This window comes from Argiope bruennichi, chromosome 7, assembly GCF_947563725.1.
Source record: "Argiope bruennichi chromosome 7, qqArgBrue1.1, whole genome shotgun sequence".
In the NCBI taxonomy this organism is placed as follows: Eukaryota; Metazoa; Arthropoda; class Arachnida; order Araneae; family Araneidae; genus Argiope; species Argiope bruennichi.
Window position 1 is genome coordinate 102,934,443 of NC_079157.1, and position 18,510 is coordinate 102,952,952.

The window sequence follows — 18,510 nt, forward strand, 5'->3', positions numbered from 1 at the left end:
GATCCATAGAGTCAAAACATGTTTGGCTGGAGGAGAGGAAATCATACATTCTTTCTGAAGTTAGGATAATTTTTTTTTTATCTGCATTCCCTGCTTTTTTTACCTTATAAGACGTCACTTCAGCTCGATCCATACGATTTCGATAATGTTAAGGTTTGGGGATTGGCCTAGTCGATCAAAGAAGATCATATGATGGTGGGAGAAAGGTGCTCTGGATCGTAATCCTGCTGTAAAATGCTGCTAAAAGCAAGAGAATTGCGTGCATGCGACCACATGGAGTCCCCAAGGACGTCTTCATATTGAAATTTATTCATGATTTCCTACATCTGCTTCAGAATTACCATGCCAAGACAAGAAACGCTATTTCCAAACATGACATTTCCATCCACATGCTTTATTGTCGGAATCGGGAACTTAGAGTCGAACAAATGTTTTGAAAATTATGAATCCACTATATCCCAGTCATCATATATTTACTTTATCACTCTAAAGTACAACTTACCACTCTTTCTTGGTGCAGTCTACGAGAACCTTCGCTTATTCAACAAGCGTCTTGCATATAAGGTGCTTTCGTGAGATCACCGGTTTCTTGACGAGGTGTCTTCTATTCAGTCTAGCTGCTTGAAACCTACGCCTGGCAGAAGGAATAGAGGTTTTTTTTTTGTGGGGGGGATCACAAATCTCCCACGCAATACTTACATCCGTCAAGTAGATTTACCGGTCAAAGATGTATGAAGGTCCTGTAGAAAATACAAAGAGAACGTCCGGACGTAGGAGTCTTCAGCCATAATCCCGGATCTCTTCAAGAAGTTCGATATATTGAATCGTTTCTCAAATTGAGTCCGATATTGATCGTGCTCTATTAACTATGGATTACTTTTGCTGTCAAATCAAAAATGCCACGGCAAACGTCGATTATCAGCAAAAATAGAGGGCGCTTAATTAAACAAAACGCTTATATAGAAATGTCTTAAAATAGAAGTGATAGATAAAAATGGCACCACTTTAAAGGTGAAGAAATTTCGAATTTTTCGAAATACTGTTAATTATTACTGTTTTTACTTATAATTTGGATTAAGGTATTTCCAAAAACGTGGAATTGCCACTTCACTTCGATTCAGAAGCTTTAAATAGTTTATGCTAATGCTGAAGGAAATACGTTAAAAAAACTAAACTAAATTGAACTAGGCAATTCTTGACAGTTACTGTATATTATATTATATATATATATATATATATATATACACTAACCTTTTCTCTCTATCTATTCAATGAGGGATCAAGAAACATTGTCAAGATCCATGATAAACATTGTGTGTTGAGCAAGGAAGAAAAATGCTACCTTTCGAAAAGATGCGGTTGACTTTTCTCCTTTCCCTGTCTTAACAGTTAGTAGGAATTTATAATATACAAAGCAGCGATAATTAACGAAAACAACCAGCATCGCCTTTATTTTAAAGCGAAATTGAGGTGATTTTTTTTCTCTTTGCATTGCTCCACCTTTTAAGCAGCATTGATGGGCGAGATGCATTTGTATCAATAGAACATATACAAAGTTCATCGCCAGTAATAATACGTCGTAGAAAATAATCACATTCAGAAAGCATCTCTAGTACCATGTAAGTATGTTGTCATTTTTGGAATAAATTCCAAGTTCTTGTAAAATCAAGCCCCAATTCTTTATCTTTTCGTCATCTTGATCATTAATAGAAGTTGATGATTAATAGTTCTCCGATGATTTAGGATGGAATCTGTTGTTACTTTTCAATAATCTCAGCATGGTTTTTGAAGACAGCACATTTATTGGACATAGAAAACGAAAAGAAAAGAACACAGGTATTGATAATTACGCAAACAGCATCTTGTTCGCGGGAGGAATGGTGCCGGAACTAAGCGCCAGTAGCGTAGTCACACAGATATTCCTACGCGAGAAAAATAGTCCGCTCGCTTCATCCCAACAGAATCTTTAACCATCTTTCAACTTTTTATAGTAATCAATGAATGTTATTTTTGATAAGCAATCGCCTTTAGAAGCTACTTTTCACCATTTCAAATACTTTTGGAACAGAAATTCATTATGAAAACTAAATTTTGATGCATATTCTTTTTTCAGTAACAACTGCCATTTCCGAAAAATATGAGTGAAAATTCAAATTCTTATTGCATTAAAATAAACTTATTTTTAGAAGATAAAATGAAATAATTTTCCGATCTAATCAATATTATATCGGAATTTGTGCAAAAGATTTGGCTACGATACTTTATAAAAGAATAAATATACATTCTAACTCGCATAGGGAAAATGTAAGTCCAAATTTTCCTACGCAAACAAACATTGGAAAATTAAATTATGTTGTAGCAACATTAAATAAAAAAAAATTCTATGAAATGTAATGCTTTTGATTTGATTCGCTTATTTCATCTAATTTTCTTGTCTTCTGGAACTACCTAAATAAAGATATCAACAACAATTCAACAGTCGCTTGCTGGCTAGCAAAGGGAATTCAATAAATTTTCTTTACAAAGAAACACACTTAATACAGCTTACCAAATTGTGTCGTTCCTTGTGTGCCTTCTGTCCCGTCTAAAGAAGAAGAGTTGAGAAATTTAGTACATATAACAATATAGCAAAGGAACATCTTAACATTTTTTAATGCATCTGACCTGAATCACTTCTGAACAGTTTCATGGAAAACTCCTTCATTATGCAATCGAATTATCTCTTCGAAATTAATATAGATATCCCATAACTACTGTACATTGTTAGGGAGGAAGTGAATATGTGGATTTCAAAAATTAAGGCGTAATTCATTTTTTGTTTGGTTTTCTGTTTGCAAAGGAATGTTTGCAAAATATGCAATATCTATATATGCAGATGTTCTGCATATATAGATATTGCATGTCTGACCAAAATAGAGCACATTGTATATGAATTAAATTATTATGAATAATATGATTAAGCAGTTTGCTAACCGATTGTTTTGTAAATTAATTTTTTTGGGTAAGAGAAGGTATTGTATTCAAAATATCATAATATAAATAAGTTGCGATAAGGGATAAGTCTCTTGAACTTTATTCTTATCGTTGCGTTTCTTTGTCCAAAAGGAAACGTTGTATGCGAGGCAATAGATTTTCTAGCTCATATAAAATATTTTTATAAATATAACAGCCACTTAAACCTGAAAATACACGATATTATGAACCGTTATTCAAAGTGACAGTACCATTGATTCTATACCTTGATCCTATAGATGCCTGTCAGTAAAGTCGGGCATTACCACTTATTAAAATGAAATCGCCACTTTTGAGTAAAGCATACAACCTAAACCTCTTAATCTTTGAATTTATTTAACCTCTTAATCAGATTATATATCCTATTGGAGACATTTATTGTTATTCCAGTCGCTTTCATAAGAAAGGACACTTCAGATAATGAGCTTTTATCAAGTGATTTTTATGTTTAAAATGACATACTATTTTCACATAATTTCAAATTTAAATATTAAAAATTCAATGATTTTATGCACGAGTCAGAAACGTCATTATTGCAGAAAGAGGTTAGAAAGGATCAGTGATTCCGATATATTTTAGTACCACCAGTTCTTTGATGAAATGTTTGAAGTTTTGCAATGTGTATTCAGAGAAAAATTGTATGCCGATTCCACTTTCTTCTGTCTTTTTCAGCAACTTCAAATATTGGTATTATCAGGATTTTTACAATCGAGATACAAACTTGACATGAATCACCAAACCTACCCTCCATTCTCCTGCTTCCCTCTAACTACAGGCATTTGGTTTCGTTCAACATAATCGAATTTTTCTCGGTTATCTCCAAAAATGAACACACGCAACTGATATTCCTAAATATCTTAATTATAAAAAACTCTGCACGATATCATTGCAGATACTTTCTTGCCAATGACTATAAATTGACCTGGAATTTCATGGAGAGTTTTCTTCTTCAAATCTAAATAACGATCTACAGAAATAATCATAACCTATAAATAAACAGATTGGTTTGAATAAAATATAATTTACAGCTTGGGACTTATTCTAACGTCTTCCATCGCAAGGGGATTCAACTGTTTAGTAGTGGCATCAGCCGGAGAAAATATCCAACTGATTGTCCGCCCTCTTGACAAATTAGGTAAAAGGTTTTTATGCAATCGTAATATGTTTCCACAGAAAATGGAAGTGCATATAAATATCAATTACAGACACAGAGAAATTCCAAAAGTTTGTGGCATTTGAAATTACCACTTATCCTCAAAATATTATTTTTCAGTCGTTTTAAAAATGCTTCAAAAATAATTTTTTTACTTTCATTCGTTCAATAATAACCATCAAGAAACAGTTGAAACCTTTTGAGAATGTAACATACTTTATGTAAAAGAACACAACTTATTATTTAACTTACTAGTTTGGTCTGCTGTTCCCGTGCTTCCTGTCTCTCCTATGTAAATAAAATTTTGGGAATTAAATAAATGAAATGATGTCAATAAAGTTCAGCATTATGCATCAGCACCTTTCAATTGAACCACCCAACTCTCCTATTGCTTGAGTTGGTATCTCTAGGCAAGTATATTGTTGGAATATTCAGCATATTTCATTTATTTATGAAAGAAACGCTTTCATAGACATTTTAGATAGAACCATTTCTAATTTAACGATTCACTTATATGATACGGTACTTCAGATTCTTCTGTCATTTCTAAAATATAAAATACAGAAATCAAACACATATTATTATAAAGAATGTCCGAAAAACTGCTTACAAATTTTAAAATATTATAAAGAATGTCCGAAAAACTGCTTACAAATTTTAAAATATTATAAAGAATGTCCGAAAAACTGCTTACAAATTTTAAAATATTATAAAGAATGTCCGAAAAACTGCTTACAAATTTTAAAATATTATAAAGAATGTCCGAAAAACTGCTTACAAATTTTAAAATATTATAAAGAATGTCCGAAAAACTGCTTACAAATTTTAAAATATTATAAAGAATGTCCGAAAAACTGCTTACAAATTTTAAAATAAGTTCAGGCAAAAGGAACCAAGACATTATTTCAGTACCCTAAGGGACCGAAAATGCAAAGAGGTTCTATTATCTAAAGCTATTTCTCAGATTTAAGTAAACGAAAAGTATAGGTCAGATGAAATGTAAATATATATTTAATGGAAAGTATATTCACAATCGCATAGCTATTCATGCAGATTCTCTATTTACATGATTAACAACAAACAAAATCGCTTTAAAGGAAAAAGTACACCAAATGCTTCCTACAAGTCATTTTCCAATGTACCTTGCTGCATAGATTTACAATATTCTTATGCATGCAGTTCAGTACTATTCTAAAATTGAATCCCTTTAAATAGATGTTGCATAAGGATGTTCAAATGAAAAGCTACGAAACGACACTGTGGATATAAATGAAGACTTTAGTCAACGTATACACCATAGGCCTGAGCATAAAGATCTCATTGATTAACGAGCCAAAGGATTCCTTGTTCTCAGAATTCCTGTGGCCGTGACGAGACCCAGTCCTTCACAGCGTTCTTGAGTTCGCCGTACGAGTTGAAGCGCTTCCCCTTCAGATGTTTTGTCAGGGGACCAAACACATGAAAATCACAGGGCAACATGTCTGGGCTGTAGGGCGAATGGTCGCTTCCACTTGAACTTGTCCAATTCGCGTGTGTAACCCTGGAAACGTGTGGACGAACGTTATCATGACACAGAACCACACCCTCCGTGAGTAACCTCGGATTTTTGTTCTTGATAATCCTGCGTAGTCTTCGGAGTGGCTTTTCAATCGTCGAATTTTGCAGTGTGAACGCCATCCTGTCTTCACAAGAAATGCCACGTCGAAGTGGTGGTGGTTAAAGGAGAGCCTGCTTCACTCGGAAGCTATCTCCTGTAGATGGCGACAAGTTGGGGAAAGCAGCTTGGCGTTACATGAATGTTAGTGACTTTCGATGATCTTTGGTGGTAAGAAATGCCACGTCAATTGGCTGGCGCTTTTTATAAGGGCCTCTGCTCTCTTCTGCGCATGCTCCTTTCCGCACCGGAGACTCCGATTACATCCCTAGATGTCTCGCTACGTTCTCCCATAGCGGCAGAGGCAAATGTGTTAACGGTTACGTTGTTACCACGTTTCGTCCCTTTTCCTTTGAACACCCCTTGTATATTTTACATGATGTATCCTTTTCTGTTACTTATTTTGTTGAAAAAGGACTTCCTATCACAATATCTTCTTTGCATTTGTGACTCATGCTTATTACAAAACAGATTCTTTAATTGTAGTTTGACTCAATTAATTGTAGCTCAAACTATCTGTCATTATATTCTGTATCTTAAAAAACTGTTCTACTGTAACTATTCCACAAGCGTAGATTGTGACTCGATTTTTAGTGTGTCGCGACAAAATATTAAATGTATATTTTACTTAACAAAATTGCCAAAAATGTGGTAAAATCTTCATCCAAAAATATCACATGAAAAAAAAAATGCACAAACAACTCATATTGAATGACTAAAAATGAAAATGTCTTTTCAACGAATGAATGACAAATATAAAGCAGGTCTTTTTTACACTCGATTCATCTATCTGGTAACCTACTGTTGCAATTTCCGGTTTTGCTTAAGGTTGGGTTTCATTGTCATTCAGATTCTGAGATTCTGCCTACTTAATCAGAAGCTGCATTTTGCTGTGAACGTCATTCATTTCGAAGCGATTTCTTATAATTTGTATAAACATTTATTGTATTTAAAATTTTCTCTCAAAAAGAGTTCCTTTTGGGTGTATAAAATATACTTCGGAAAAAATTATGAACTGTTTGCCTATGAAGAAATTCACTGCAGTCGCTGTTCCATTGTTTCAAATTCTGGGAAAAAAAAACAGGCTCTACTATGTTTAACAAATACAGAAAGTTATTTATATATTACCTGTGGTACCTGTAGTCTCTTCTGTTTCGGAAGTTCCTCCTGTTTCTTTGGAAGGCACTGCTAATCAGGGAAGTAAGAATAAATTTATCTTTGTAGAAAGTATTTATTGATATTTTCTTTATTATTAAACAAAATTTTTGTTTTTATTTTTCAAACATTTTTATTCTTTTTCTTCGTGTTATTATTTGATGCAACTTACCTGACTGACTTGTTACTTCCGTAGATCCTGTGTCAACTGTATGAGAGAAATAATTATACTGTAATATAACTATTGTTTTGTATTTGAATCATTCAATAAAAATATTTTAGAGAAAATAATTTTTCTTTTCATTTTAGTGTGTGTTTCTGAACTGTCACGTTTTGAACTTAATAATTAAATTTCAACGTAGTTATTTTAACACAAATTGGCAATTTCATTTTGATTATGAGATTCTTGTGGATATTATTATGTTATTATTCAATAGAAATCGTTTACGTTATTAAAATAATTCTCAGGAAAATACGATCTTCTTTCGTTCAAAAATTTTTCATTCATATGGTTTTATATAATGCTTTCGAAGAATCTCAACAAGCTGCCAAAATAAATATCCACTTCCGAAGTGATTGAGCGTTCTTCACACCATATAACTTCCACTATCCAAACGAACACCGGAAATTTCGTAACAATATTATATATATATATATTATATATATTGTCACATAGATACTTTAGTAGGGGAACTCAATAACACACACAAGAAGTAGAGATAAACCAATTTATTAACTGAACTGAGAATACAGTGACTGACAAATCTTCTGCTTTTGTACCAGCAGGGAAAGTTCCAGAATACTTTTCTGGAGACAGTAAGAAAAGTCCAGAACACTTGTCTGGTAAACTAAAGAAAGGTCCAGAATCTTCTGGAACATGAAATAAAAGGAAACATAAAATATAATATAAAAAGGAAACATATTTACTCAAACTGTACATCGCATTGTTGGTAGCGAGATTTGAACTCGCGATCTCTTGATTGTGAGTCTAGTGCTATGACCATTCGGTCATGGAGAATCGACTTCCGACGTTTCAATGTGTCAATATATATTATTTTCTACTGGGTAGAAACAAGAGTGCATGTGTAAGGAAGACATTTTTCAATTATGTCGTTCCGATACCTTAAGAATTAAAAATCCGTCAACATTGTTAATCCTTATTGATTGACTACATATGCCAATTATAGATCAGTAAGAATTTATAATTCTGTTTTAATTTTATAAATATACCATCGTTTCTTAAATTTAAAATTGGGAATTATATAAGTTTATGTGAGCATAGCGGAAAGAAAAGTATGAAAATACAATTTTCCTAATTCACTTGAAAGGATCATTGCTCCAAAATCGATATATTTTTACTACATGATTCGAAAAATATTTCCCCCCAGAATGTTAACAGAATATATAAACAAACAAAAAAAAGTATAGCTTTAGAAAATTTATTATGCTTCACTACAACATGTGTAATGAAGCATATATATAAGCATATTATGTGTGTATTGTTTATATTTTCATATTCTTTGTTATTATTTTCCATACTTATTTTGTTTTGCAACTTACCTGTCAGACTTGTGGCTTCAGTTGATCCAGTACCAACTGTATGAGAAATAAAATTTTACTATTATTATTCTTATTATAATTATTCATAATACTATAATTATATTGTATTGTAAGAAATAGCAACATCTTCTGTTAATCATGAATGAATTAATGTTGTTCTCGTATCTCTCACTAGGGTCGAATTACATTTTTTTTCAAACATATAAGCTGAAATGAAATGAATCAAAGACGCTATAATTCAATTCCGCAACACTTCAAGCTGTCTATGAATTCCTAACTCAGTTAGCAAACCAGCATATTCTAATCTAATTGGATAAGCAAAGCAGTTTAGAGGTTAATTTGCTAAGAAATCGGGACATTTTTCGTAAATGACCCATTTGATTTTGCAAATGAACTGCATAAAGTATTCTACTTCAAGTAATTAATTTTGCATCTAGAAGATTCAAGCTTATGGAATTCGAGGTTCGAACACTTTTCTGACAACTTAGAAAAAGAGAAAATCCTGTCGCTTACCTGTCGATGTGCTCATTCCAATCGGACAAACATTGTTGTTGCAGATGTTTTTTATAACTGTGGCGACTTGCACAACAAAGTTTGGTCTGTTCACTGAAATACATTATTATTATTATTATTAAATGCTTCTAATATATCGGCCTTTAACTACTAGCACATTTTTGTGCTGAGAAATAGTGCACTGAGTATCTTATCCAGTGCACAACAGAGGGAACTGAAAGAAATATTTCATATTTAAAAAGCAAATGAAATTACCATAGCAGTACTTTTTTAAAAAATCTGAGTGTATTTGATACCATAAGGCAAATTATCTATCCTATCTAAAATTATTATTTTGGATTAGAACTGTTTTGAAGCAAAAGATTTATTCAGATTTAAAGATGAAGAAATCGACTGGTTACTCATAATTCTTAATCAATGGTTACTATTGGGTGATTAAATATAACTCCGCCCATTTTTATTAGATGTCGTTAGTAGCACTGCTTACCTGCAAATAAATGGGAAAAGTTATATTTGAATGGTCCACTAATAACCTTTAAAAATTAGCATGTAGTGTTTGGTTAATATGTACTAATAACAAAGATTTGTGTGTGTGTAAGTATTGGCGATCTACAAGCTGGATTGTGATCTACAACTACAAAATTTGTCACTTATATACCGTGGAAAGTGGAATTGTGCATCTCGGACCGATTTTTTCGAAATTTTAATTAATTAAAAATAAGCTAGATTTTGATGTCTTTTCGCTAAAATTCTGAAATTTTTTTCCATACACAAATTATTTCCATACAAATTGATTATTAAGCCGTTTTAAATTCCAAAAATTTATATTTTCAACAATATCAATATAACTGCTGTAAAATTCTTTAGTCTGGATTAAATTAACTTTCAAACATATTTTTATGCGAAAGACCAATGAATATGTATTCTATCAATATTGAAAGGGCCCAAGTACTGTTCAACGAAAATATGTAGGATATCTAAGACTCCTGAATACAACTGCGAAGTCTCCTTTATTTAAGTGTGATTGTTTGAATATCCGTGGCAAGTGCTTTTTTCGTTAGAGATGTCAGAATTTTATCCGTGGCAAGTGCTTTTTTCGTTAGAGATGTCAGAGTTTTATCCGTGGCAAGTGCTTTTTTCGTTAGAGATGTCAGAATTTAAGTTAAATATTCAGAATTATGTTGAGAATTTCCAGACGTTAGTTATCTCTGACAAATCATATGTCTCTTAAAAGGTGTACGAGCATGCAGTTGCTTTATCATTAACTAATGGAGCTTTTTCGTACATCAACACCTTAAGAACATTACTACCACCGGGGATTTTAAAAAGGTAAATAATTTGGCTCATCTTGTATAGGACGTCTCAGTTTGTCGGAATACTTGAATTCGAACGTTTTCAGAAATGAGAGGGTTAATGACTATCTGAGAAAATATAAATACAGTACACTCCCGATTATCCGCGGAATTGGGTGGCGCGGCCGCCGCGAATAACAAAAATCGCGGATAATTTGAAAAGTGCTAAAAACGGGTATAGCAAAAGAGAAAACAGTCATTCCAACTTTGAAAAATCGTTTTATGTACAATAAAACGTAAAATAAACAGCAGGAAATGTTTAACTAACGCTTAGTATATCACTCAAAACGAACCTAAAATGCATTTTGTTAATGAAAACAAAAAAGTTCTTTGTACTTACGAGAGGGGTCAAGGATACACAGAAAAATTAATAATTACAAAAGCATAACTGTAAAACTACACCTTTTTGAAGAAATCAGTCATTTGTGTTTGCTTCTTGCTTTGGAAGCATTTTCTCTTTGCTTGGAAGCAAAATAAAAAAAAACTTAGTGCGGCAGGCGCGGATAATCGGGAGTCTACTGTACTTGGTATTAATTTATTTAGTTAATTACATTTCTAAAAAGTTTCTTTTACCTATAATTTCAATTATTAATAATTGATTTTTCGTAACAGAAGAATTTTGATAAAAACAATGACACAGAATGCGGTTTTAAGATGTAACTTGAATTTAAAAAACTCAGTATATCGAAAAATTTCTGAATTCATAAACACACATTTTTTCACTATATCTATATTGTGTCTATCTGTAAATACAATAACTAAGAAAGGCTTTTAGCTAGACGGATGAAATTTTGTATATGGTCTTACAACAAATTTGTAAAATTCTATCAATCTTTTGTACCAAATCCATCCAGCGGAAATTTATCAACCTGAATATAAGTTAACACGGCACATGCAAAATGAAAAGACCTATAAAGATAAAATTTGGTACACAGATTTAACATTTAAAGTACAGACCCTATCAAATTTGGAATCAAATTCTTCAGAGAGTTGATCATCTGACGCTTTACATTTCGTAAGCATATAAAAGCGACAACTCAAAAACACAGTGATTTAAATATATGAAATTCGGTATGTGATTTTGCGACTACAATATTAGTTCTCAGTCAAATTTAGATTTCAGTCGGTTGAAAAAAAACACGTCAGAAATATAAATTTGTTTTTATAGCACTAGCAACCGAATTCCAGATATTAATCGCAAAAACATCGCCAGTGATCACACGACACATTTAGTAAAAATATCAAATTCACGCCAGACACCAGTTAATATTAGCCAATGTCAGTCAGGGTAGTTCTTTCCTTATCCAAAACTCACGCTTTTATGATTTTTATACTGTAACATCTATCTTATGTTTAAAATCTTTATTAAGGATAGTAAGTACTCTTAGAGAGTATGTGGAGAGTACTCCAACTGATTATTTATTTATTATGGAAATATTTTTGGTTTCATACAAATTTTGTAACTATATATAGTAGACTGCCGATTATCCGCGCCTGCCGCACTAAGTTTTTTTTTTTTTTTTTTGCTTCCAAGCAAAGAGAAAATGCTTCCAAAGCAAACACAAATGACTGATTTCTTCAAAAAGGTGTAATTTTACAGTTATGCTTTTGTAATTACATAATACATTACAGTATTAAAACAGCACATGTGTATATTCATTTTTCTGTGTATCCTTGACGCCTCTCGTAAGTACAAAGCACTTTTCGATTTTCATTAACAAAATGCATTTTAGGTTAGTTTTGAGTGATATACTAAGCGTTAGTTAAACATTTCCTGCTGTTTATTTTACGTTTTATTGTACATAAAACGATTTTTCAAAGTTGGAATGACTGTTTTCTCTTTTGCTATACCCGTTTTTAGCTTTTTTCGGATTATCCGCGAGTTTTGTTATCCGCGGTGGCCGCGCCACCCAATTCTGCGGATAATCGGGAGTTTACTGTATATCCAAATCCATTAAGAGCCGTTTTATTCATATCATCGCTATTGTTTAATCAAATATTCAGAATCCAGCATTGAAATTTCAAGTCTCGATGATATAACAGTAATTGTTAACAGGAGAAAATGATTGCATTTTAGATATTACTATATTAAAAAGAGGTACAAATTTTATAGTTTGTCCAAATGAGCTGAATGTATTCATTCACAAGTTTTTATAATTTTTTGACAGATATTGAAACCTGCGTGATGAAATATATAAAGCTTCAATGAAAATTAATATGAATTGCGAGTGAAAAAAAAAAATAATATTGCTTGTGTTCAATCTAAATAACAATCATGAAAAAACACGATATGCCAAATGAGACATTAAAATCTTCAAAATGTGAAAATATGAAACCAAATTAATTACAGTAATTTTAAACGAATTTTAAACCATAGACCTATCACTTTAAACTTATTAGAGACAAGTGGTCCATGTAAATTGCAAAATAATTAAAAATAAAGTACGAAATAAAACCATGTCAATAAAAAAAATTCTCGTTAATTTTCCAAAAGTTATACTTTTCAAATTTTTATACAACCCCCCTATAAAAAATTTAGACAATTAGAAAACTTTAATTTTTTTTTGTACAGCTACATTGTTGCAAAAAATCGCATAATCGATCTTTAAAACTGTGGTGGTAGCTTCATAAGTTAGTTAACAGCCTCTACACAAATCACTTTTGTCTAGTGTTTATGTTACGCCGCTACGGACCCTAACGTCGCGGGTTCTGTCCATTGGGATACCAATTCCACAAAACTATCTTTTCTTGTAGATACCAAAATAAAGAGGGGAAATCATTTAGCAATTTTTAGTTTCATATTGTCGAATTCAAAACACTGCATTATAGTATTTATAACAAATGACGAACTATTTGAATTAGAAATAATTTATTTTATGTGCAATAAAATAATGCAAGAGCTTCTAATCCGAATGTTCGCATGCCGAAACTTTTAACCGAATTCTGACAAATTCTACATACAAATTTTCCTGAAATTTCATACAAAAATTGGAAATGCTTATGTTTGCTGTGATCTATGTGGGTCCACCCATTCCCTCCGTGGCTACTCTATATGTTCTTCTGGGAATCCAGATGGAGATGAAAGAGGAAAGGAAAAAAAATGCTAGATTGTCTAAATGTACAAAAACGCATACAGAAGAACAGTAATTGGTTATGGATACATTCCTCTTCAATGTATTAAGAAATTAGGGCAATAACTTTTTAAACATCAACACTGTATTTCAAGAGTTCCGATATTGCACTCTGAATTGCAGCAACGTCAAAATCATTTTGAAAAAAGCTTTCAAAACGAGCTTCTGAAGAAATGTAAATGCCATGAAATCTGATAAATACATGTTATTATTTAAGAAGTCAAAAATATTTTCATATTATAAATTAATAAAAGTTGTTTATAAACATATACATTTTTTTATTTCACTACAAGACAGCTGAATTTTCAACAATATACCAATGATTCTCAACATTATTTTAAATAGATAAAATTGTATATGGTGGTGTGATATAGGAAAACAAGCAATATATATAAAAAAATTAATTCAATTCCTACTTAATTCAACTAAGAAAATTTTTATTATAGTTACTTTTTATTAAATAATTATCAAAAAATTATTAAGTATAAAAAAATTATTGATTTTCACAAGAATTGAACTCGCATTCTTCACCTTCACGTGGAATATACTGAAATCCTTGCATTTCACCGATTGAGCTACTGCTTGTTGATTTTAATTTTCATTACAAACTGCTAAAACTCTATTTAAAGTATTAAAAATTAATATTTGAAAAAACTGTTTTGACATCAAGTGTCATCCACTACATGTTTAAAAAAATGCATTTGAACTTAAGTGAATGAATAAAAAGCATTTTATTAACGATTGAAAATTTGAACAAGATATCTAAATATATATAGGGAGAGTGTGAACTAATAGTAGGAACTGAATGATAAAAGATAAGTTAAACGTGTTTTTTTTAAACAGTGTATATTTTGGGAAAAAATGCAGCTTTAATTGTAGATTCTGTTCATTTATAAAATAATATTTCAAAACCTAATTAATTGTTAATGAGTAATTGTTTGAAGATGTTGTACCTAAATTTTAAAAAAAATATAAAATAATTTTCATTTTCTTTAAGCTTTATTAAGATTAGTGAAAGTTTTAATATAAAGTGAAAATATAATGGAAAAGATCATTTTAATTCTATGACTGGAAACGAAATCTAAAAAGTGAAGATAGTTAAAGGTATTTGAAATGACATTGATTCCATATTCACAAGTAAAATAAAAAAAAAATCATTTAACAACTTAATGATACATTAAGCTAAAATTATGAAAATAAAAATTTAATGAAATATATATTCGCCGTTCTAAGTATATAAACAATTAAAAAATAATTACAAATAAAATTATAAAAGATTACATACCAGTTGTTGTAGCAAATGGAGCTTGTTTTCTGCGCCTTATAAGTCTTCCTGAACTTGTTAAATGTTTGGCAAATGTTCCTGTATTGTATAGGAAATAATTTCACACCATTTAAATACATAATAATAATACTGTGTAACAAGTTAAATTTATAGCTGCTGCCACTTTATTCTACATTTGGACTGTGTTTTTTTTACATTAGTATTAAAAGTAAGCATGTTAAATAAATAACATTCAATTCTTAATTTAAATTTAAAAACACTGATGACATATGGACGCATAATTTTAGGAAATCCAATTAGAGTATTATTTTTCATTCATTTTAAGTTATATCCATCGATTTTGCAGAAATGAAGCATTAAAATTGAAAGGCGGATACACCACAATATTCTAATATAACTAACATAACTGTGAACGCCCTCATATTCAGTTGATAATCAAAGACTTTCTTTTTAACATAAGAAGGTAGAAAATTCAACATAAGTTGCATATTGTAATTAACGGTTTTGAATATGATTTTACAGAATTAATATTTAAATAATATTGTTGTAGTTTGCAATTATTTGTTGAAGAACGTGTAACGAATTTTTTAAAGAAAACATGCTTAATTTTTACTTAGAAATAGCATAACTATATATAGAAGTCCAAATTTAGAATTCCTCACATCTATTTTAGGAACCTATGGTGTATAAACTTACTATTTGAAAAAATTTCTCTTTATTTATTGGTTTTTCTTTTGATCTGCAATAACTCATTAAATATACATGATAAAAATACGTAAAAAGATGAATTTTATCTTACCAAGCATTTCACGTTCTTTCGATTCATCAACTGTTTCATTGACTTTTTTGTTTCTCTTAAAAGTATCAACGACTTCAGAGAACATTTCATTATCTTCACTTACTCGTCCGTTTGTACCCTATAATATTTATTATCATCATTGAAATAATTTATTTTAAAATTATAAAATCGACTTTTAAAAATATGAATTCAGATTAGATTTAATAAAAAAAACACAGAAAAGAGAGTTAGACTTATTTCAGTGAGTATTTCTATTGCTCAAAGATATGATTTTGATAAAACAACTATTCTAAGGAATCATTTCTAGTCAGGACGCACCAAAAAATAGGACAAGCGTTTATTTCTATGAAAATTGCAATCAAATACTCTTCCAGGGGTGTTTGTGGGACCCCAAAAAATCCCCTGAAACTTTTACGGACTTACTACCGACATTTTGGAGTTTCAAGAAGGGGGGGGGGAGAAATGAAAAATTACGATTATGAAGTATTGAATGAACTAATTATAAAAGTTCAATGAATTACTTTTTTTGCAAAATTAATAACCATTAATTTTGCAAAATTAAGACCTTTGAACCCAGGTCACGTGATCGCACATCTGGTCGAACGAAGTCTCTCCCTTTTTTTTCTGCCGCGCCTACTTGCCGAAAAGAATCCAGAAGAGAATGTCCGAGAACCGGGGGAATGAGTCATAACTCGCAATAAGGAAAGAACAAAAAAGAAGTTTTTTCCCCCTTTTCACGCATTATCACTGCCTTTGGAGAAAGAAAGGAAAAGTTTTCACCACACACACTGACTTTGTGTTTTCTGCTTTCAAAGCAAACAAAATTACCCAGATCAAAATAAATAATTCATTATTATTCCTACTTCCTTTTGAACGACGATCCCCGGAATTTCCGGGTATCGAAGTTCAAAATCCCCGGAATTCCGGGGTTTCCCCGGAGCACAAACACCCCTGCTCTTCTAAAGGAAATTTTTCATCAAATAAGGTACCCAAATAGATGGCTTTTTTTGGATACTTTTTCATATTTCTGGCCGGTTTCTGAGCTAGACATTCTTTGTAATTTTTATCAAAAATGCCGATATCACGGAAGAAGTATTGAAAAGGCTGAATCAAAAAATAATATATTTAATGATTTTCATTAATTTTTTTTTAAATAAAAGATCAGCGAATAATAATTGACGTTGTTAGAAACGTTCAAATCGGACACCTTAGACATCTATACAAATATTAACTCTTTTAATAATGTTTGCCGATATATGATCGAATTCGTCACATTAGGACAGACCTTCTGAATTCTACGACAAAGATCTACAGAGCGTATATTACTAAAGGAAATTCATCCCTTAGTTCAGATATAATGACAATCAAAACTAACTAAATACATCGATCATCATTCAGTATATTATTGTACAAAATGGAATCCAACCGGAGCTTTTCTCCGGTTGCTTCCATTTGAAAGAAGAAAACATATTCATTAATCCTAGGAAAGTACAAGTTTTTATTTTAATTGCAGGCAACATGTATGTTTGAAGCAGTATATTGAAATATGTGCATAAGCTACTTTAAAAATATGATGGTTCTAAGTTTGAATATCAATTAATACATTTTGATATTTTCCCATATATTCTATCTTATGATGTTTTCTTTTATTTTCTTTGCTTAAATCTTTGAAATTGCTTCTTTTCACTGTAATTTATACTTTTAATTTCTATAAAATAAAATTAACCAGATTTTCATAAGCAATCTTTCTCCTATATTCTGGTAATTACTAACCCAATCTATAAGATTAATTCTGTATTGAAAGAAGATTTGATGTCAAATAAGATATAAAAATAATATAATTATTAAAAGTAGGATAAAAATCGGAGATAATCGTATATATAATCGGTTATAATATAATTATAAGAATCGGAGAAAATCTAACTAATCGAAACTTTTATTGAACATCGAACTAAAAATTGATAAAAGCTAAATAGATCGAATATTAATAATAATGAATCCATGCAAAGATATCTTGCATAATTTAAGAGATTTGAACATTTTTGTTTTAGTAATGAACAATAAAAATATGCCTTTTCAGCTTTCAAAAATATGCCTTTTTTATGTTTTCAAATCTTTCATATGTATCAGCAATGTAATTACTCTATATACACCTGCTTATATATATATATAAATATATATGCAGGGTAAAAAAATTATTGTTAATGCAATGTAAGATGATTTATTGATTTTGAATCTTAACTGAAAAATTATAATCAAACCTGAATAAAAAAATTCATAAAACTTACAGAACCTCTGTAAGACATTTGTTGGTGGTTTTCTATTTTCTTCGTGGTTTTCTTTTGGTCTTCCGTAATTAGACAAATGTCATCTCTTTCTCTCGCAAATGCCCTCATTACTAGTTCTGAAATGGGATTTGGGGTACTGGTCTTCTTTCCTGACTGCATTTTATCTGATGTATTTACAATTTTAATGAATGTAGTCGGTTTAGAATTAGCAAGCTTTGTTCCTTTTATCTTTTCATCCTCTTTAAACAGAAGTTGAAACAGGCTATTTCTAAGCAGCTCGTCGGACAAACTTCTTTCAATCCGTTCTTTATTCATAGCAATGTCGGTTTTGACCAACTGAATCACTGAAAAATAAATATTTTCATTTAAACAACTATTTCTCAAGTAATGTATGAAAAAATAATGCTCATAATAAACAAATATCTCTCAAATAATTCACTAATAACTAACATAGAAGGAATAAAATTCCAACAGTGTAAATTATATTTATTCTAAATCTAAAACTCAAACGTACATTGTCATAATAAAGTTAAAGACAGATGTTTAAGGAATTATATACATATCTCTAGTATTTAATTTCAAAATTTGTAATACATACAACAGTATTA

The 18,510-nt window shown here is 30.8% G+C and overlaps 1 protein-coding gene across 1 annotated transcript in view; it reads right to left on the reverse strand.

The window, feature by feature from the left end:
- Positions 1 to 18,217, reverse strand: part of LOC129975503 (uncharacterized) — a 49,443-nt gene extending 31,226 nt beyond the window's left edge. The window contains exons 1-9 of the mRNA XM_056088565.1: positions 17,903 to 18,217; positions 15,615 to 15,732; positions 14,816 to 14,893; positions 9,048 to 9,140; positions 8,535 to 8,570; positions 7,147 to 7,182; positions 6,948 to 7,004; positions 4,418 to 4,453; positions 2,549 to 2,584 (exon numbers count right to left, since the gene is read on the reverse strand). Coding sequence (XP_055944540.1) covers positions 2,549 to 2,584; positions 4,418 to 4,453; positions 6,948 to 7,004; positions 7,147 to 7,182; positions 8,535 to 8,570; positions 9,048 to 9,140; positions 14,816 to 14,893; positions 15,615 to 15,732; positions 17,903 to 18,217 — 805 coding nt within the window. The remainder of the gene's footprint in view (positions 1 to 2,548; positions 2,585 to 4,417; positions 4,454 to 6,947; positions 7,005 to 7,146; positions 7,183 to 8,534; positions 8,571 to 9,047; positions 9,141 to 14,815; positions 14,894 to 15,614; positions 15,733 to 17,902) is intronic.
- Between the last annotated feature and the right edge of the window lie 293 nt (positions 18,218 to 18,510).